General features: G+C 40.4%; 1 protein-coding gene across 2 annotated transcripts in view; it reads right to left on the bottom strand.

The window, feature by feature from the left end:
- The window catches only part of KIAA1549L (KIAA1549 like), a 103,102-nt gene extending 80,582 nt beyond the window's left edge, over positions 1 to 22,520 (bottom strand). The window contains exons 1-2 of one of the 2 annotated variants that reach the window (XM_087744189.1): positions 22,340 to 22,520; positions 525 to 857 (exon numbers count right to left, since the gene is read on the bottom strand). In XM_087744189.1, coding sequence (XP_087600315.1) covers positions 525 to 735 — 211 coding nt within the window. In that variant the 5' untranslated portion in view covers positions 736 to 857; positions 22,340 to 22,520. Of the gene's footprint in view, positions 1 to 524; positions 858 to 1,290; positions 1,375 to 22,339 lie in introns of those variants that run through there. The other variant, XM_087744182.1, reaches the window with a different exon arrangement.
- Positions 22,521 to 22,747: the final 227 nt, after the last annotated feature.

Below are 22,747 nucleotides of genomic sequence, written 5' to 3'. Positions count from 1 at the left end.
TACTGGCAGGGAAGACTGATATGTTTTTGACACAGGAATATCAGAGTATACAGACAAAAAAGAGGTCCTTTCTGAAGGAGACCCTTTTTCCACTATTTCTGTGAAATGCACTGTTGTCGCTCCAAAGAGATTGAAAGGCATGGTACCGGTAAACAACGCGGGACCCTTTCTGTGATTCACCATACTGGACTGTACTGCAGTGACCATACTTAGGGGACTACTTCTGCTTTCACTAACCTGAAAGCTGGCTGAATCTGTGTTGAAGAAACCTTCAGGATCTGCAGACAAAGGCACTTTGATGGGCAGTACAGCTGGTTTAGAAAAGTTAATGGCATGAGGTGACTGAATTACCAATGAGGAGAATGATGGTGATGGAACAGTAGCAAGCATGTCTGATCCTGATGTGCTTTCTTTTGAAATGGAGGGTATTTCTAATGGTATTAGCTGAAATGGCACAGCTGTACTCGAATGTGTCACTGACGGTGTAGTGGACAATGTAGCAAACATACCAAGTTGAGGCAAACCTGATACAGCAGCTGCTTCATCCACATCTTGAGATGACGACCTCAGAGGCAACTCAGCTGAAACTTCAGCAGGCTCCTGGGATGCACTGTTTCCACTGCCTTGATAAAGAGTAGGCGACAGATGAGTTTGATCCGAAGTCCTGGTACGTGTGCCAGTCAGTGTTGTTTTTATCATCTGAAGCAAGTTTGCATTCTCCAAAGTCTGTCCCATAGAAATATCAGCTACTGAGGAAGTCTTAGTTTCTGTGGAAGGCCGTGTTGGTGACAGTAGAGATCTCCAATTAGGAAAAGATCCTGTAGAAGGAGCGATGTTGATATGCTGTTGCCTGATACCTGTAAAATAGTAAGTAAAATGAGTATATTCTTCCCCAAAAGGAAGAGGAGTGGTTGTCTTGTTGCAACAAATCACAACACAAAATGCATTATGTTTAGTAAAATTAGTGAATTTTTTTTTATATTCAAAGGGCATAAAAATTCAGAGAAAGTTAAAAAAAAACTCCACAAAAACAGTGAAAGGTACAATGTGACATTATAAACCCCTCAAGTCATTTCATCTGACAGAAGAATAAGGAAAGCTTCCTAGACCATACTATTTCAAAATACTACTTTTAACTAGGATTGTTCAACATACTAAAAGACACCTTCTTAAGCCTGGGATAATTCTTGAGGTTATCATCAGTCACCCCGTGTCAAAATATTATGTGAGAAGATGGGTTTAGAAGCAGTGTAGAAAGGGAATAGATTTTGACAACCAAGCTTCACTAACTTGGCATGCAGTCTCACATGGGAATAGAGTCAGCATTGGCTGGGTTCCTGGAGGATGCATCTGGAGGTGCTCATCTTGCCAGTTCTAATAATGCATGCAGTTATAGACACAAAAGGAAGAAAATAAAACAGGGATGAACATGAGGAAAGGGGAGCAAGGTCCAAAACAAATTAGGAAATTAAACTCCTTTTTTGATACATGCAGATGTACAACACAGCATTTCAAACACCAGTTTACTCTACATTCAACACCATAATGTTCCTAGGCTTTGTTTTCTTAAAATGATTACAGTTATTCTAAAACTGTAGCACGGGAAATCTCACATTCCTACTAATTTAAAGATTAAGATCCACTCAAGAGTAAAATTTAAGGGGTTTTTTTCCCCTCCCCCACCCCAAGATAATAGATCAAAACTCAGTACTGGCACTTGCTACCATGCCAAGCTGTGCCCCTTGCATAGCTAAACAGAGGCACAGTACGGAACCAGTCCCTGCCCTCCAACTCCAGCGCATCTGGACCAGACACAGAGAATGCCAGCCTCCTCCATACCCGTAATGGCATGGAAGATGAGGAGGGGCAGACCTTGAGATACATGGTTATAAAAGAGGCTGGACATTAGTTGCAGCCACCAACAAACCCAATGGTCAACAGAGCTACAGCACCAAAGGGGATCAGCCCACACAAACAGGAGCCAGCAGCAGAACACCATACAGCACAAAAGAGGAAAAGGGGTCATGCTGCACCTATTTAAACCTAAGTTTCTTTCTTGTGGTGCCCTTGTGCTACACTGTCCACCATCCATATGTGCAGGCCAAAGTAGATGATTAGACTAGCTCCTTCAGGCTCCTGTGTGCACTCAAAAGGAATGTGCTAGAATTATGTTCAGTGTGGCATTTTCACTCTATAAACATAAATAATCCACAGAAAAACTCAAACAAATAAACCACAGATCTTCCCTTTTATCCCTGTATTTAAGAGCTTTATTAAGCCATGGTGAAGAATCTTTCCTCCACTGAACTGCAAGAATACAGAATCCAGAAACAAGTTGGTTTAGGGGAGCAGCTCCAGGATAGGTAACAGAACAGAGCTCTGCCCTTCTAGCAACTAAAAAAAGTCCCCAGACCTTTCTTTTAACATGGGCTGACTTACACACTAGTGTTTTGGAAAAAAAGCAAAGGGAGGCAGACACAGGGCTACCTACACCAACAAGAGATAAGCAGGCTAAGGGGAAACCAAATCAGCCTTTATGAAGCTGCACCAGATGATCAGCAGGCTGGAGAGGAGGCTGTAGAGTCCACCAGGCAACCTGACCCACCAGGAGAGTTTTGCAGCACAAAAGTAATGTTTTTGTATTTGCGCCGTGGCTGCTGATGTGTCATTGGGGGACTGGAGACCTAAATGGCTGGCGTGGCCTGATTTCTAATATTGTACATGCTCCACCATGTGTTGGGAGGCACATTGTGATTTATACTGTGTTTTGGTGGCTTTTCCTTCCCTGTTATAGTCAGGCAGCTTTTTAACAGAAGGAAGGAAGGAAGACAACATGTATTTTGCTCAACTAGAATGGATTCAAACATATGCTTGAAATGAAAAACTAGATTACGTGCTTTGCAATATCAGGCCTTAGGCAACCCGCAGTTTAAATTTCTGTGAGGTCATCTCAGCTGATGAAGTCATCATTACCCTATCTGTTACAGCTCAAACTGTCTTGTTTCACCTCTGAACTGAAAGGCCATACTGAAAAGTGAATGCAAAGCCTTCACGTGGGATTTCGTTTACCACTTAACAAATGCAAGTTCTAAAGGGGAATTAAACAAGTCAATGTTTCCTTGCTTTCTAACATAGCAAAATCTGTCAACATCAATCCGCACAGTCTGCACCAGTCCTCATATATTTCTTCACACTTTGCTTTAATGAGAATGATTATGAGCAGAGAGACAATATAAACGTGAAAAAAAGTGTTGAAATGATGTTACCACATTTTGACAAGAAGTAAAAAGAAAGCTCAAATAATGCGAAGAAGATAAAACACTGAATAAAAATGTCCCTTAACCACTGCTTAATGCTAGTCTTTCAGTTCTTGTTTCTTCCATTCCATACCAACTGGCAACTTTCCTGTTTACGTCCACTAATGAAGTAAAGCTCTTGAGTTACTGAAGGTTTAAAAACTTATACAATATTCTGCAACCAATATACAATGCTGGCATTCCACTGCAGCAAATTTTCTTTGATTCTACCTTTACAGAAAAATACTATCAGTATCTATTTCAAACTTCTGCCATAAATTAAATATCCTGGTAGTGACTGGATGCAGCATGCAAAAGGTGTAATTATCTTCCCAATACATGGAGTTTAAACTGAAGTACATACTCTTTACTTGATAATTGGTAGGATAACATCAACAACTACAGATCCTTAACAAATACTGTGCAAACAAAGACTGTATCATGGAAAAAGGGCGGACATGGGAAAATATTTCGCTTCTATATCTATCAACAGCTGAAAACACTTGATGAAGGAGAAGACAACCAATCCAAACCAACATGAAAGTCGCACTGAGGACTCCATCCTGTGTGCATTGTGCACTGAGCCATTGCTTGTACGTACCAGTAGCTGTTTCTCACATCTCAGGATTACCGGTTATTCTTTTATATTTCAGGCTATTGACTAACCGCCACCGCCAACAATCCTAAAACCAATTTAGCAGTAACCTCATTACAACAACCATCATTGATTAGGGATCTTTCCATTTGCAATAATGAGAAACACCTCCAATATGCCACAGCAGGAAGTTAAAAATTGATCCAGTTTAGAGAAAGCCACAGCTTTATCATTTCGGAGCCCTTTTGTGCACACCTAAAGGATTAACAGGGACAAAAGAGGAGTGCAGAGGTGACAAAGACCACCACCATCTCCCCCCATCCCACCCCCACTAAAGTAAAAGGGATAGCAATGGGGAGCGCTTTAGCATACGTATCCTGTACCTGTCCAAAGGTTGAAGATGATGCATACATCTAATTAATATTTGACAGTAAATGGATGATGAAGTTATGCACCTCTGGAGCAAGAAGTCTGAGTTATTGTCCAACTTCTGCCCCTGCTCCTGAGACACTACAGTTGCATGTTGTTCTTCACACAGGTTTGGTTATTTCTAGTGAGACAATTAGTTGGTAAGCAAATCTCCCCTGGAAAAAGTAGTCGCCAATTAAAATGCCTGTCTATTTGCCATGCCCATAAGATCTATATTTCATAGAATCATAGAATATCTCAAGTTGGAAGGGACCTATAAGGATCACCGAGTCCAACTCCCTGCTCCTCGCAGGACTACCTAAAACTAAACCATAGACAAAGAGCATCGTTCAGATGCTCCTTGACATCTGACAGGCTTGGGGCTGTGACCACTTCTCTGGGAAGCCTGTTCCAGTGACCGACCACCCTCTCAGTGAAGAACCTTTTCCTAATGTCCAAACTGAACTTCCCCTGATGCAGCTTTATTCCATCTCCTTCTGTCCTATCACTGGTCACCAGAGGGAGGAGATCAGCACCTCTCCCTTCACTGCCCCCTTAAGGAAGTTGTACGCTGCAATGAGGTCACCCCTCAGCCTTTTCTCCAAGCCAAACAAACCAAGTGACCTCAGCCATTCCTCATAAGTCTTGCCCTCTAGGCCTTTCACTGTCTTAGTTGCGCTCCTCTGGACACACTCTAATAGTTTGACGTCCTTCTTATATTGAGGCGCGCAAAACTGCACACAGTACTCGAGGTAGGGCCACACCAGTGCAGTGTATGAAAAGATTGAATTGCTTATCTGTGCTGCTGATACTTGAAACCATGGTCCTGCTTGCTTTATGCCATAGTAAGGCAAAGATTATAATGAGCAACGTGAGCATTCTGTGGATGCCACAGCACGTACTCTCTCGTCTGCCCTGCCTGCCCATCAGCCGGCAACCAGCAAGAGGAGCAGCCATGGAGAAGCCTGTAGGACCCCAACAGCAGAGCTTCTCTCAGGACAGATGAGTATCTGTTTGTTAATGTGCTCGCAAAATTAATTCAGCTCCAACTGAATTAAGAAGCCCCAGTCAGGATGCAAACATTTCCCTCCACAAAAAGGCTAAAAAAAAAAAGTTTGAGAACCTCAACTGCATAACAGTCTACAACTCTACTGAAGGAAACACAATGATCATCCAGAGCTTCCCTCACACTGGCGTGGCAGACGAGAAATACTGTTTTGCCACATTTAAGCCATTACGAAAGATCAGCTCAAAGGTATCTTCAACCACAGAAGATTTCTGTTGTCGTGACTTCCGTTTCATTATTCAGATCACCTAGGTTAGTAACATTCAAGAGCGAAGCTGATAAAAAGGACATATGAAAATTTTATTGTGTGACTGACCAAAACATCTTCCCATTATACGTCAGGTATGTATTTTTTTATAAACTTCAGCATATTGAAGATTGCAATTTTCAAATTAATTTGCTTTAATTATTAATTTCTGAGACAAAAAAAAAATCACTAGAAATAATTCACAGCTTCTATTAACTATTGGAAAGGCTAAAGTTTAATAATACAATAGTATCTATATAAGAGTAATTATAGCCATCTAAAGCACAGCAGAAATTCAAACATTAAATTACATAAGCAATCTGAATTTTATACAGATCTAAATCAAATCAGCCCTAAGGCAAAACGATTCCAAAAGATAACTAACAAAAAAAACCTCACCACCACATCAAAAAAAAAAAAAAAAAAAACAACCAGCTTGTCAGAAACACAGTTACTTACAAACATACATAAAATAACAGTCTACTTACAAGATAAGTACTGTTGAGAGAAACCATTTGCTACTTTACCCCAGTCTACCCAGTAATAGATAGCACTACCCTAGGGCTGCATCACCTCTTAAAAACAATGCCGCTATTATATGAAAAACGCATTTTTCTTTTTCTTTCTCAAAAGTATGAAGTTTCATGCTTATTATTGTTTCACCATGAGAGACAGTGATCAAAAGGCAGATGTGACCAATATGGGATATGATAGGGAAATAAATAGAAAAAGAATCTCTGCTACACCAGTGGAAAAAGGCACCACCCTACCCCAAGGGTTATACAATGTACTTCTGCTGTTGAAGGATATTAAGCCTACACAGTATGATGTTAGCATCAACACGCATGTTATCTGAGCCACTTCAGAGTTTCCTAAAATGTATCTGTTTTTATTCCTTAAGAGCTAACAATGGGAAAAGTGGTATAAGGAATGCCAATTTCATGGGTCAAAGGATATGAAATATGCTATCAATAAAAGACACAAATACTCAGCGAAGCGTTTATAAAATAGTTATGTTGCATATCAAAAATTTCACTGTTACTCACTGTGCAGAATGGTAAAAGTTAATTATGCTTTCATAATATCTGTTATTCCAGCCTTACATTGATGAAATTATTACATCACAGCCTATGCATGCCATACATCTCACCTTTGGCACCATTCCACAAAAGACATTTGCAGCTTAATTTCACAGCTTTTGCATAACATTTAACCTGTAAGTGATTTCTAACCATGTCAAAAAGCCTACCTACAAATACACGTACTGAGCCCTGATGCACGCACCCGGAGTCACGCCTGTTTCTACGGTCGGCGAGGTTTGGCTTAGCCCTCAGAGAACCTGCCCAGAGGGATCGCCAGGCTCAGTCAACGCACTGCAAGGGAGAGCACGCCAATGCACGCATTTCTGGCAGCTGCCAACCCACAGCTCCTAAGGCAGGAATGGATGGTGGAGAGGGGGGAGAAATCTGCTTCCTTGGGATTGCACTAACTTTCTCAAAAGAACGAAGGTAAATAAACCAGCAAAATAAATCCTGTTCTGTGACCTCCTTAATATCAATTTCTTTACACAGATTCTGGGAAAAGTTTACAGTAATTCAATAGACTGGTTCTCACATTTGTTTCGGTTGTAACTTTTCCCAAATTAGACATTGACCTTCCAAATCCAAAATTCTGACCTGGAGGATTAAACACAGATCTTCTTACCAGCACCAGAGGTTGTTCACATCCTAGCCTCTATTTACCTGTAATAGTCAAACATCTACAAGACCCAGTCATTAAAAGCAAGCGCCACCTCCCATCAAAAAAAGCCCTCTTCCCAGTGATCTTAGAAAATGATATCTGAAAACTATTAATTTATTTTTGACAACCGGGAAAAATACTTTGTCCCCATACCACCAGAATTCTGTTTAAACAAAACAGTTTTTCAGTGAGAAAAACTGTATGAGGAGGTACCATATTGCATGAAGTTTCCTTCTCAACAAAAAAAAAAAAAAAGGTTTGAACTTTATAATGAATAACAAAAATATTTGGACACAGTATTTGGTCATCTCAATTACACGGTCATATTTTTGCTCATGTGAAAAGTCCAGGCAGCAATCTCTTCTGTTAGGAATGTTTGTGCATCTTTCCCTCTTCCACACACAGATTTCCCTTTGGGTACCAAAGGAAACGCACCAGCAGCAAAGCTTTGCATCAAAGGCAACCTTTTAGAGATGAAATGAAAATATAGGGCTGCAATGAAAATGTACTTCTCTCCCACTTTAAACATGTCCTGCCTTCATTGCTTACACGGGCCAAACATAAGCTGGCTGGGATTCGGGAGAGCAGAGCCAAGCCTGCAAATGCTTCACAGCTGTCATCAATATTGCTTCAGGAACCGACAGACTGGTGTGACTTGTACCAAGTGCCAGCCTTGCCTGGGGGTGAAATGCGTCTCCTTCGGCACACAGGCAGCTCTGCCGGGATGCTTTTGTCATGTCCAGCAAGCAGGGATGGAGGTGAAGAGCAGTTTAAGAGACAATAGATGAGCCAGGGTAAAATAACATGCTCCTGTCATTGAGAAAACAATTCTGCCACCAGCAATTCCAGCTGCATCATCTGCATGTTGCATTCATCGAGCAGATGTTCATCCGGATCATTAGGAAATGCAGGAAAGAAGATCGTGGCAAAGGAGGATTTCATCGTCACGCAGTGCTGCGAGGTGATTGCAGATAATCATATAGAAACCAGAATATGCTGTAGGGGCTATTGTCCTTGCTCCCACTGAATGTACCTGTTACCATTTCTGCTTGAGTTTATCAGATGATTCACCGAATTTAAGCGAATGAATAACTATATTTTTTATTTTAATTTTTATTGCTTGTTCAGCAACACTTTTAGGAGCAATGCTTTTGTGAGCCTGACAGCCTGCTTTAGCACACTGCTTATCTAATTATTTGTAAACACACATTTATACAAACTTTTGTAAAGGAATTGTGTTTATTCAGGGAAGTTTATATAGACACCACTAGCATCAGCATAATAAGTGATTTAATGAACAATGTAGCAAAAAAAATTCAAGGTCATTTGGGAACATGCAATACTAAAGCTGCCAGTTCTCATGATTTTACCTTGAGTCTTACAATATTTGAGGGGCTTTTTTATTAAAAAAACAAAACAAAAAAACCCACAAAAAAAAAAACCCACCACCATCCCTTAAATGAAACAGACTCCATTACTATTTCAGCTTTCATTCTTTACATGAAAATTCTGAATTCTTATGGTTGGGGGATAAAAGAAAACACTTTAAAATCCCGTGATTTTTAAGCAAATCACATTTTTAGAGGACAGACTTTTTTTTTAATTTCCAGAGCTAGGACAGACTGGAAGGGTGGCAACAAATTCTGAGTGATCATGAAAAAAAGTTTTGGGGCCAAACTTGGATCTGCTTAGACTCTTTGGGAGCGAGGCAGCAAAGGACAGGAAATCTGGACTCAGCTTAGTTTTTCCACTAGTAGTTACAAGTCAGCGATAGTACAGCTTTCTCATTATAGGTAATAAAAGTGCATTTTCTCAACTACAAGCTACTCCTTTAATAAAGCTTTCAGAATTTAAACTCTCCCTGTAAAATCAAATACAAGAGGAGACTGAAGAGAATCTGTGCTAAAAGCCATGTAGATTATTCTACAAAGCAAAAAATAAAAAAAGAAATATTGTCTCCAGAACTTTTTTAAAGAAACGATAGTGCTTTCAAAAGGTTGAACTGTGCACTACATTACATAATATGATATATTTTGACATGCTGGTTGGGTAATTGTGAATGTTCCCTTGAGCCAAAAAGCTTTCTGCTCACCAAACCAAGCACGTCTTCAAGGGAATCTTTTTTGCACGTAACATTTGAGGCTGTAAGCCGTGAGCGGAGAAGACCCTCTGGACTACGCTCTACCAGCGCTAGGACAGCGATTCACTTAATCCACTGCAGTGGCGGCAGCTTCTGCCACTCTGCCTGAAACTCAGCTCCGCCGCCGGAGGGGAGACACCCGCATCGGGGCTTCAGCAGAAGTCTAAGGCAACAAAGCACCGATGTGCAGGTGCATATTCCTCTGGTGCTGCAGGTGTGAGAGCCTCCAGCAGAGAGAGGGTAACAAACAGGTTGGCAGCACGAGCATCTTTAGCCACTGCTACTGTTAATTGAGCGCATGAGTGTTACTCCTTTGAGTGCTGCTCATTTTACAAATGAGCAAGCCTAGGAGCAGAGAGCACAGGAATTACTCCACATTATAGACCAAAACAGTTTCAGAGAAGAAAATTAAATCCAAAAATTGCTGATTACACCAGCATCAGCTCTACCTGATATGTATATGTGCTAGAAGCACCAGCTGTGAAAGGGTACATTATGTGGCTGCAGCTAAATAGTGTGCAACCCAAGTGGCCGACACCACATCCAGACAACCCTAAAACTGCTTAATTTCGACTTATTTCATCCATTTCAGAGCTTTGAAGTTACAGTTACTAGATGTGACACATAGGCAAGTGCCAAGGCCAGGGGAGGATGAGCTCTGTGTCTTTTCCAGTGACTATTTCGGGCCAAGACATGAAGGGCAGACAGGGAGGCTGCACCCTGGGTACCCCCATGCTTGCCCTAGAGGACATGGAGGCAGAACCTCTTTGGGGTCTACCCCACCAAGATAACCAGGAGAGAGGTTAATCCTCTCCAAGGAGAGATACAGTCTCAGTGGTGCTACAAATACAGGATCAATACAAGGACAGAGGTTTCCACAATGTCTTTTGCTGCTCTCAAGTTCTGCTGACTGCCTGTTGGCCTCTGACTGTAATGAAGGATAAAGAGGTGAAGACCAGGAAAGAAATGTAGGTCACACACAGAGGCATCCTGCTTTCTCTGCCTGCACAGTGTTCAGTACTGTCCCACTAATAATGCTTTCAAAGTATGAAAGTCACCGCTCAAAAAAAAAAAAAAAAAAAATCAATATCTTATAGATTTTTAGATTAGAAAAATTTCTGGTCACACTGAAGAGAGCATCTGAAAAGACCACTCAACATTTGAAGCAGAGTAAATAACATACCTTTTTTAAAAAATGCAACAAAATGATAATCAAGTCAAATTCTATTCTCTCTTCAGGATTTGCACCAAATAACCAGTGTTTATCCATTCTGGTATACAATGCAATTTCTGAATCCAAAAAATTGGCCCCAGAACACACGAAGGTTAAATCAGTGAATGTATAAGACCCATGAATGAGCTAATAGACAAATCCTGAGTTGAAATGTGGCACATCCATCTTTGGAGGGGACTCCTCTTCATGTCAATGAATGAGACTACAAACATAAGCCCTTGCTGAGAAAGAATCTATGTAAAATGGATGGTTTCTTTCTTAGATTAGAAAAATTTTTTCCTGAGCAGGCTTGACAGCTCTGAAGGTAAGGGACAGCACAGAGAGCTGCTTTTTAAGGTTTGGGTTTGTTTCCCCCCCCCCCCCCCCCCCTCCACTTAAAAAAGGACAGAAACTAGGAAGAAAGCCTTATACACATCATCTTAATTTTTTCTCTTATGGATTGACTTTTCAGAAATTATCAATTTAAAGGCAATCCCTTTTAAAAAAAAAATCTGATTTTTTTTTAATTCAATATTGCCCTTTGATTCCTACCTTTTACAATGTAGCAAGGGCGTCTCTGAAGAGGAGGGAAATCACTTTCCTGTGAAGGAAACCTTCAGCTTCCAGGGAGCTGTCAGAGAGCTTCCTGAGGTCAAGTCAGGATGACAGAGCAGCAACTAAATTCTTCTGAAGAACAAATCAACCTACAACTTTGCTATGACCTGCAGTGGATATTCAACATGAAGTGCAATATGCATTACAATTAAAAATTACATCTTAATGAACTATGCATATCAACTAGGTAATTAATTCTTAAGCTCCTTGTCTACTCTACAGTAGATGAGGACTTGGCTACCATGCAAATATTTAAAAGTTATTCCTATTTTCTATGACTTTCCCTGTGCTTTGCACAGCTCATTAGCCTTTATTTCCAGGATCTTTTCTCTGCTGCATAGAAGTGGTGATAGCTCAAGTTTATAGCAATATGTCACCTCATTTCACTTTCTCACCTCTTGAAAATTGCTGCAAATACTTGCCTGACAGGACACCATTACTGTCAGTAATAAAGAAAATCAGCCACCCCCATTGACAGAGTACAAGAGGCTAAAAGCACAAAGGGGGAGTCCAGTCCCTGGTGGTAAAAAGGTTAAATAACTGCCCAGTCAAATCTAACTTTTCAGTCATGAATTAAAATCCAGAAGAAATGTTATACAAATGCAAATATACAACATCTGCTTCTGAATCTGAAAAATAAACGGTAACATTGGCAGACTGTGGGGTTCCCAAGAATGCCGGAGAAATACCTTAGCCCCAGCCCAGCTCCAGGCTCCCCTATGAGCGATGCGCACTCAGACCACCACCAGGATGCAGGTGCCTGCATCTGCTCCTCACCTATTTCCCTGCAAAAGCGATGGACCTCTCTGCATCGTTTGGGAAGCCCCGTCCCTCATACAGAGAGCTTGGCCCTATACAGGCTGTACCCGTGCACTTCTCTGACATGTTCAGATGCAAGTTATATATTCTACAGTGGTTCGATATTTAATTTACAGGCATCAACATACGAGTACCGGCATCAAATGTAGCAAACCCAAAGCTCACAAAGACCCAAACACAGGGATAAAGCAGGCAGATGTACTTACAGACTGAAGCTTTGCTCTTGCATTGGCTGCCTAAACACAAAAAATCTCAGTACTAATCAGTGATGTGGTATTAAAAGTTGATTCTTTTCCCTAAGATAAAGGTATTGGCATTTTGTGTCAAGTAATTAGACAACATCTTCTCTGTGAAATGACAGGAGTCCTAAAAAAAAAAAAAATCATACGAAAAAGCCAGATCACTGCTAAAGGCATAATCATTTTTTAGTAATAGTTGAAGTCACTTTTTATTGTAAAACCAGTAAATAGTTAACTGTTACCAAAATGAGCAGCTGGTTTCTCAAAAATAAGATGCACCACCTGGAACAGAGGGCATCAATAGAAAGAAAAGATGCTGCTATTTCCAGATGGTGCCTGCACAGCACTGCACAAGTTGGTGGACCTCCTAACTTTCCTATAGAAAGCTTTGGAGCTTGTGATAGAAAATGTTTAAAACATTCCCTCTGAAAAGTTTAAAACAAGCCAAATAAGATATATTTTCTCCTTCATATCAGTATGGTTTGCTTGGCTGTCTTCTGCTGTGCTTTAGTTCACAGGACTCACATGCTCCATCACATTGCACCTTAGAGAATGGTAAAAACAGCTCTGGTAGGAAAGCAATTGAAAATGCTTCTGCCTTGGATCCCCAACTGAAATCCATCTTTCTAACTTCTAATTTACCTCAGAACTAAACCCCGAAAAAGCCTGGCTCTGTGACCCACTTTGGGTACTGCCATGATACTTCTTGTCACTTGACTGCTTCTCTTTTTGCTAAAGTTTCATAAGATTTTGTTCTCTAAAAAGTTCTGGAAGCTATTTCCAAAAACAGCCTCTAACCAAACCAGACCCTAATTTCTTTCCAACCACTCCGTTAATCTTTAGAGACACGCGTGGTCACTTTTAACAAAAAGAGAAAGACTATGCCCTACTCAGACAGGCTTTTCCTTTGTGCGTACACTATGCAAACATTTTGCATTTATATAAGTATAACTGAATATCTGGATCTTAAAGCTCTCAGGCTAACTGTGATTTTAGGAGCATTACTATTACATTGTCAAATGCATGCACTGTATAGCATTGAAGAAGGTTTTTCATTCACTTGCTCTATACTGGTATTGCTATTGAAATGAGATAATTCAAATGAGAGAGATAACTGGGGGAAACTAATGAATACAGAGTATTTTTTAAAAAATGAAAGAAAGATATATGAAGAGAAAAGGCATGAAGGAAGAAGGTGCTACAACTGCCAGGTCATGCAGCTATTCATTATCAATTCGTTATTCTTATTATAAATTAAGAGTTGCTCAGGTGTCAAAATACCAGTGGTAAGATCCGAGTCCCTGATGCTACCAAAAAGAAATCCTAACTACCTATCTGAGGCTTTGCTCCAGGTAAGATCAGAAACGTAAGGTGAAAGTTTCTTCCCATAACCTTCCGACAGATGAGTTATTGCACAGATCAGGGGAGCGCTTAAACAAATTCCTTAAGCCAGATTTATGCCACTTCCAGGTACTTTTTCAACACACAGTCTTCCTCACTGTCAAGATTTACTAGCCAGGATGCTGGGCAAATAGGGAAGCGTGTGCACAAACATAGCCACAGAGTGACACGTCACACGTATGGCAAATAATGTTCAAAGACTGCTGCTCTGTTCTTTCATCAATCAGGAGACTGTTACGGTAAACTGGTAACTTCATGGATGAACCACCATTAAGTAGTAGTAGAATTGTGAGTACAGTAAAGAGCTAAAGTGTGGATGCTGAACATCATACAAAAAAAATTAGGAGAGGCTCATGACACTTGCACAAGCAGAAAAAGTCTTTAATTATTTTTTCAAATATCCATTTGGCTCAGACACATCTACCTTGTGATTTTTAAAATTCTCTCAATGAACGGTGCTGTTTTGCCACCTTCTCCCCCAGGGTCTGTCCTTCCCTGCAAGCCCCAAGAGGAACACTAGTGCAATCTGCTCCCCAACAGCTCTCACACTGCATCTACTGCAGCTCTGTCTGCTTTTGTCCCCCTTTTTAATGCTCTAATAGTCACAGGTAGGAGCTTGGATCACCTGCAGAGCAAAAGGTGAGCCAGCACAGACAGTTAATACAGAATTAGAGCTTCATTGGCCAAAAGTTAGGCAAGGAGAAAATCTTCTTTGCATGATGCTGAACAGGCTACCTTGAAAGAGCAAAGAAAAGCAGGGGGGGTGTTAAAAAAAACAAAACCAAAACAAACAAAAAAACCCACACCACAAAATCAAGATAAGTTCTGGTTTCACAATTATCTATTCCCAACGCCAGTTCAGACCTCAGCAGCACCAATGGATTCCCAAGCAATGCCCAAAATGCTCCTTTGTCCCTGTGTAACAAGAGCACGACAAGGCAAACACCACTCTCAAGGCAGTCCCTCAACCTGCTGGAGACTCCTCTAGCCCCACAAGGAAAGGGACACCTGAGACACCCCCCACCTTGGGGCCTGGGCTAAAAGGCAGGTGCTATTCTGAACTACCTTAAACTGAAGGCAAATGCTTTATTTGCAGGAGAGGGCAGAAATGCGATTGCAAATTCTGGTCACAGTCTAAAGGTTTATCTTGTTGACGTTCACATTCATTTCTTTTTCATGGTTTTACTAAAACTGGTTTGAATCTTAAAGACTAATAATTCATTTCATTGTTCACTGACTACTGCTTTTTCATTAACATGTGATACTTAAAATAGTATAAGGAATTTATCCAGAATTCCAATTAAAAATCTAAATGATAACAATTCCCTGCATGAATCAAAGATTTGTCATCTCAGAAACTGTACTTCCAAAGCGCTAAGTACGCTTCAGTCACATTCCCTTTCTGCAAACCACCAGGCACCATGTTTCTCATCCAAAAGCTTCTTTTGCTGCAGCAGTTATTTAAAACTCTGCCTAGACTTATTAAAATGTTGACAATAACAAAAATAAATTTTGACAACAGAACACAGTATATTACATGACTTAATAGCATCAGTCACAGGATCGCAGTTTGCAACTATCACAATGAGGCTGCACTGCTATGAAATAAGGTGGCTTATTGGCAGTGCAAAATTTAGTTTGAAGGTAAAAAAATAGTACTAGACATTTATCCCCATGATAAAGAAACAACGATATAGAATAACAGTGGATTAAAAAGGGAGCCTATACTACAGGGTGAGCCAGGATGTGTTTAAATTCCATCTCCCTGTGTGTTACTAGTTGAGTTCTATCATGAAAACATAATTTTCTTATCATCCGAGTACGGTTTTGCACAGCAGGAGAGGAAAAGACCCATGAATTGATCCAGCCTGTCAGTTCAATTTGGTCATGAGAACTATTTCAATCAAAATGCGGCCTACTTTCTTCTTACTCAACTTTTTTTTCTTTAATTTAATGAATTACATAAACACATGCCAACCTCTTGTAAATATAGTAAACCTAATCCCCACTGCCCTGAACCTACCGTTATCACTTGCATTTTTGTAAAGTAAGCATAAAGCTCATTTAAACTCAGGTCACTTAATACTATCTCGTCACAGGAGGGGACTGAAAGTGCTAGCCTTATATCTTCACTCCTGTTTTCAAGCCCATCGTTTCTACAACAGTTGTATAAATCAGCCTTAATGCAAATAAGAATAAATACTTATCTTCTGACCTGACAGCATTTTGAACTTGCTTTGCACAGCTGCAAACAGCTGCAATAGCAGCAGGGCAGGGATGAATCAGGCCCACTGCAACTGCACATGCTTCAGCAATTCACTGCATCTCCAATCCAGCGAGTGAGTGGCAGGACATGCTCTTGAAAAGTTGTAGTATTTTTTAAAACCCCATAAAAATACCCCAGAAAGCATCAACCATTTTTATTTGTTTTTTTTACTTTTTTTTAAGGTTTGGTGTTTTTTTTGTTGGTTTTTTTTTTTTTAAGGTTTTGGTCATCAGCTTTCCCAGGGACTTGAGGCTAATGAGAAACGGAAAGTCTAAATGAGAAACCTGAGAAATCACCCAGCAGTATATCCAGCCAGGTCAGGTATAAAAGCAATAGAAAGTAGTACATGAATACCACTACAGGCAAGTTATGTGTTCTGGGTTCCAACAAGAAATACATTAATTTTTATTTATTCATTAACGTTCCTGGCTGTAACTTTTTTTCCTGCAAGCTATTGTGTTAATCACCTTCATTCTCCAGGTATGACCATCATACAGAAAGAGATACATTAAGAATCAGTAACAAGATGTACTAGATATATGCAAGTAATCTAGGCAGCAAAAAAAAAAAAAATCCCCGATTTAAATTTGGTTCTCAGTAGATGAAAATACAGTATGTAGACAAAATATTGAGTAGACTACAGACAGCAGGTTAAAATGGGAGGCACTGCACCTCTGCTTAGGCCAACTCAGGAAATCTAATTTACCAAGAATGAGATAATGGATGCAGTGTAATTATTGTAACTGTCAACGTCAAAGTCTTTGAAGTCTCTTGGCACCATTATATGAAAAAAGAAATCTTCAGGAACTTTATTTAATTGTAGATGCACATTAGTCATGCTGTCACACTGCGCCTGGTATCACACAACGTGCCTAGAGGTATACATTTCAGTTATTCACGAAATACCATAGTGAGCTAAGCGAAGACAACATTTGGGAGGCAACAAATATCATTCAGTGGGTCCCCTCAGTGTGGTGAAGGGCTCTAAGATTAAAAATAAATTAGTATATTCAGTCTTCCATAAGAGTTCATGCATTCTGCACTGTGATGATTCAACCTCTGAGCCAACCTGCAGCCAAACTATGTCTGCTGTGGGGATTTAAAGGAACAATCCTTGGTGATTTAACTACAACTTTTCTCAAACTCCAGCAAAATTAGTCCTTGCTGGCCTACAGTTCCTTCAGGAAAACATGATCTCTTTAAACAAAGACAAATAAATGCTTGGGTAAGGTTTGCATCAATGATGAGAATAACATTGCTCCTTACAAGATATAGTGCCAAAAAAAAAAAAAAGGGGGGGCACACTATTTAGACAAATATCCTGAAGATAATACCATTCCCTTAGAAGAAGCAGAGGAGGAATCAGTGTTCAGCGATCAATGACCTCTGGTAAATGACCTGTTGCTTAGCTACTGGCTAGCTCACAATTCAACAAGCAGGTTTGCTTGCAGACAAGCCATTTCTTTAAATAAAACCCATCGCTGCATTTTCCGGTAGATAATTGATACTGTTTATTTCTAGATTATATATTGAATTTATATATATATATAAAAATAATTGCTGGGGTAAACTGAAATACAACCACCACTTCAACATCCAGGTGAGTCATAAAGCATCATCAAGAAAGTTTCTCTATATTTTTATAAGAAATAAGAATTTTAAGTCAGTTACCCAAACTTTACTTTCCTCTGGCATTCTGATTTCCCCACTTTACCTTCTCTGCCATCTCTAGAAGGGTTTCAGACCCAGCCTTGCGTGCCAGGCATCTTAGTCAAACTGCCATTAACCACAAACTGCACAGAGGTACCAAACTGTAACGGTGGCTTGGACCCTGTGGGCAGCCCACCCTTACCAAACCCACTGCAAATCATTTCCTCACTGGGGCAAATCCCATCTCTGCACTCATCCACAATTACTGGCTTGGAAACCCATTCACTTACGAAGGACATGCTGAGCACAGACACGGAGATCTGTCCTGTGCGGTATTTTCCATGAAGACATTTATCCTCCCCGTGGGAAGAAAAAAGATTCTACAAAAGCATTACTCAATTCTGTGCCCAGTCAGCCTCCCTTCTGTATTTCTAACACATGTAGGGACCAGCCTGGAAAATAGAGTGACGGTGTCACATGACATGTCAAACTAAAACTGTCCAAAGCCTGCCAAGTCAGCAATATTATTTAGTTAGGGCAACATTTACAAACTTGGTGGACTAAATTCCAGACTCAGTCACCGAAACAGGAATGACCCGATTTCCCGAGCTGCTTACCCCTAGCAACGTCTGCCGATTGCCCAGTGGCCTGGGGATGCTCAACACTTGAAAGATAAGCCGTTTCTACAGAGATAGCTAACTGTGGAATTCACGTCCCAGAAGTAAGACCCCAAATACATGCCTTTCAGCTATTTGGCCTAAGTATATTGTTGCTGAACACAGACAACTTAATTTCTAAGAAAATAAAAATATAAACGGAGGAACCCAGGATTAAGAATATTGCATTCCTGTAGGATTTCTTCTCACCATCCCTCTACAATGAGGTCACAAAACAGTAATTTAAAATTTTAGTCATGTACGTAACATTAAAGATTTATACGGTAGCTTGGTCTCCAGCTTCTGAAATACATAAGTACATTAACACAATATGAAGGATTCTCAGAGATTTATCATAGTTCTAGGGCTTTGAAAGTGGTTTTTGGTTGTTTTTTTTTTTTCCCCTCCCACCAGCCTCACAAAGCCCAGATGAAGAGCTGCAAATCCCAGTTAGTACCAAGGGGGCTGAAGCACTCTGGTACTTCAGAGAGAGAAAGCAGACAAACTCCCAAGGAAAACACCATCACACCACAATTAAAGGCCAGGTGAGAAATATTGAAATACAGAATCTGTGGAAGAGGGTTGAAATGATGACAGCTGGAAGGCAACGAGATGCAATGTGATGGTATGGGAAAGGGAGCACCCAGCATGTGAGCAGGGGATGGAGCACATCAGGCAGCACACACCCATCATCCAAAGAAAGGGCAAAGTGCCCAGGGGGCTTCTGGCAGCATAAAACAGGCATAAAACTAGAAAGCTTTGCCAATTATTTTAGACTACCTCAACTCACTCAAGTTGATCTTGGTGTTTTGAAACCTGGCTAACTGATTTTGTAAGTGCAGGAATAGCAATTACATACATATACATCATATATTCTTCACAAAAAGAGGCTCCATTTGCAGGGTACTCATCAGCTGAAGTGCTTGAAAATCATTTTATAAACATCTAATAAGTACTTGGCATTTCCAAGTTGCCAGGCACACAGTGATCAACATTCTTATGCAGAGTATGGACACCTGCCCTCTGATCTGCCCTTTCAAAAATAAAAATTTTAAATTTAAAATAATTTTTTAAAAAACCAAAATTGATATATTGCATTATTCTTTGCAAGGTTTAATTTTTTTTTTACCCTAAAACAAAGCCCTGAATACTTTGCTACTTTGAATAGATAATTGAGTATTTTGGAGAAAGCTGAAATTTAACACTGAAGTAATACCAGTTTGTGGCAATAAATACACTTTATTTCCAAGCATATGCTGGTCTAAATGGTGCTAGAATTAAAATAAGGGGGTAAAAAAAAAAAATGGGGCATTTATTTTTTTAAATAGTTCCATTAAGAAGGTAGTTTTTAATTATTTAATCTATTGAAGTATTTTGATACAAAAAAGCCACAAGGAACTGTTTAATAAAATGAAGTATTTCAAATTTTAGTTTTTAAATGAGACATTCTTTTTTTAGACATGGTTAGCAAGTAAGTAATCTTAAGGTAAATAATATGAAGATTTAGTTAAATATTTTGTTGCATGTCAATCTCAAACGCTTGTGAGAAGGCTGATTGACTCAAAACAGAGATGTTGAGGAAGTTAATCTGAAGCAAAATACCTTTTTCTGGCTTGTCCAGAGTAAAAAGAAAAGGATCCATTACTCTTCTAAGGCACTTTGATTAGATTGTTTGCTTTCTTACAAAATGTTGTATCTTTCTCATTAGATAAAGACAATTAAAATAATCAATCTCTGAGCGGAGAACCGCATTTCACTGTAAATACTATTTATTGAAAAGGCTGAACGTTGGGCTGTTGTTGCTGTAGGCTCTCATCTGTAGCATTAGGAACACGGAACAGAAGTGCCAGCCAGGGAATAATAAAAGGCCATAAGCACCAGTCACACCTGCGGCCAGGCTTTCAAAGCATCCTGGCTTAAAAACACTCAGCATTCATAGCCAAAGCCTTGTTCTGCCCTTGGCTCAGACCCCAGCACCTTCCCTGTGGTCCAAGGACCTGCACAGCAATGTCTTTTGTCTCCCACAGCGAGAGAAGATAAGGGCTTGAGATTGGTGTCTCAAGTCAGCCCATGGTCCCAACACAGAAGAAACTGGATCATTTCCCAATTTAAATGGCAGTGCCAGATGCTAAACATGGTAGTGGACTTGAAACAGTGATAAGAAAGAGTACTAAATATCATTAATGGGGCAAGATATGCAGTTAATAGACCATTAAGTTAGCTCCCTATTAAATGTGAAGGTTTTGAACATAAACTTGGACTGATGCATTTCGGTGTGTTTGAAAAGATTAAATGAATGACTAGAACCGCTACCACTGCTGGGGCCATAATTAAACCACAGACACCCAAAGACATGACATACGTACCACTACCTGACTACCACATAACATACTGCAGGAGGCACAGTGTCAGGACCATCCACTTCAAGTCCCCAAGCCTGCCAGCAGCGTTCGGTGCCGACGGCCAAGCACTCTCCAGCAGCCACTGCTGACCCCCCAGCCTCCAGGTTAACAAAAGCGCCGATGGTGAGTGCTCTCCTACCCTTCTGTCCGAGTAGGTACTCGCTACACTTGGCCATGCTTGTTAACTGCAACACAAACAAGCCCAACCTTTGATCCTCTCACAGCAACAGCTTCTAGCAAACAATGTGCAAATTGCCTAATTGTTATAAATGGAGTTTATAGGCAGCTTGTTGACACCTAAATAGACTCACAGAAGGGCAATTACATATTTCTATATATAATCTCTTGGACTTGGATGCTCATTTCAGATACAATTTATTAAAAAAAAAAAAAAAACCAACCACAAACTATCAAAACAGATGTGTTTGTACACCAGCAATAAAAGCAGATCATTCTTAGAAAGGGGTTAGGCTCAGAGAAAACAAACATTTTCTTCTGATAGTAATAGAACAAAGTCATTGCATTTCCAAGGAGACCAAGAACAACCTTTCCCTCACACAGAGGGGCCAGATTTTACAAAGTACTCACCCAAAACTAATGTCACAGTACTAATTCCCAGTGGCTGCTCATTAAAATATCATAGCATTAAAAGACAGGGCCTAAAATACACATTTTCCTAAATTCTTCAAATGCCAGCAGATGAAGAAATGCCTCTTAGGATCTCACTCAAGAGAAAAAGAGTTGCAACGAGAAGACAAACATGACAGGTTTTCTTTTCAAATTGCTGAGCCCATACAAGTTTGCATCACCCTGGCTCTTTAGTCCAAATTTGGTGACCGCGCTGAGTCCTGAGCTAGATTAAGCAGTCATGGACAAGCCTACTGATCACGCAGCTGGGGAAGGGGGACAATTTCCCTGCTTGTCTATTCCTGCACATATTTCTTCTAATTTAACTACTTATTTTACCCAGAACCACAGGAAAAAATAGCATCTTCTTTACATGACAAGGAAAAAGTCCTGCACGCATGCCCAGTCTTCTGAACTCTTCTCATAAAAGACCCAGAAGAGACCAGACACACATACCTTTCTACACAGCACCGCATCCCTCCAGCGATCAGCTCCATAAATTTTGCCTAGAGCTCAACAGAGTTTATGCTGGTTTTCCGTGGTGTGCTCTCATCCATCTGTTCTCCCATGCATATTTTCATTAGCGTTAAACCCAGTACTGTGCCATAAGTGAAATCATGGCTGGACAATTTGCATGGCTCAGGAGAGGAACATTTTGGTATTCTTTTACTCTCTCCCTAGCTACACAACTCAGCCTCCTCACACCATCCGCTTCACACTGTGATGACCATTTTTCTCCTGCTAGTTCAGGCTGCAAAACAAATTTCTCCTCTAGGACAGATACTTTTCCAGCCTGAAATGCTACATGTGTTCCCAAAGTACCAACATAAGCCTTTTAGCAAGCTGTCAGATTGGCCAAAATCTATGGGTCCAACATCCCCAGCAGGCATAAATCAGCCAGGAGCATGAAGCGAAAAAAGGGAGGAAAATCAGGTCATGCCATTAAAACCAATACTTACCTTTATGTCAGATCTGGTCTATACAACCTGCCATCTTCAGTCTAGCAGAAAATTCAGCCTTTACTAAAAACAGGTCATTTCTTTTGAGGGTAGAAGTGGAGAGCGTGGCACCAGGTAACCATACAGAGAGGGGTTTCTTTTCAGACCATCACTGCAACAGTCCCCGAGACCTGGCAGCTATGGACAGTGCTGCTGTAACCTTGAAACACAGCACCTGCTTCTCCTGATTAATAGCCCTGCTCTCAACTACTCAGTGCCAAACATTTACAACAAGGGAGCTAATTATGGGAGTGGTGAACGAGGAGGCAAATCATCCTCAGGGGGTAACTGACCTTCTTGCCTTGATGAAGCTTACTAATAGGTTTAGTAGGTTATTATTAAAAAGATTTTCTGTGTGAGGGATTTTCT

This window comes from Nipponia nippon, unplaced genomic scaffold (genome assembly GCF_047370975.1).
Source record: "Nipponia nippon isolate SJK-2023a ecotype South Korea unplaced genomic scaffold, ASM4737097v1 scaffold_10, whole genome shotgun sequence".
Lineage (NCBI taxonomy): Eukaryota > Metazoa > Chordata > Aves > Pelecaniformes > Threskiornithidae > Nipponia > Nipponia nippon.
This window is presented reverse-complemented; position numbering and strand designations above follow the sequence as displayed.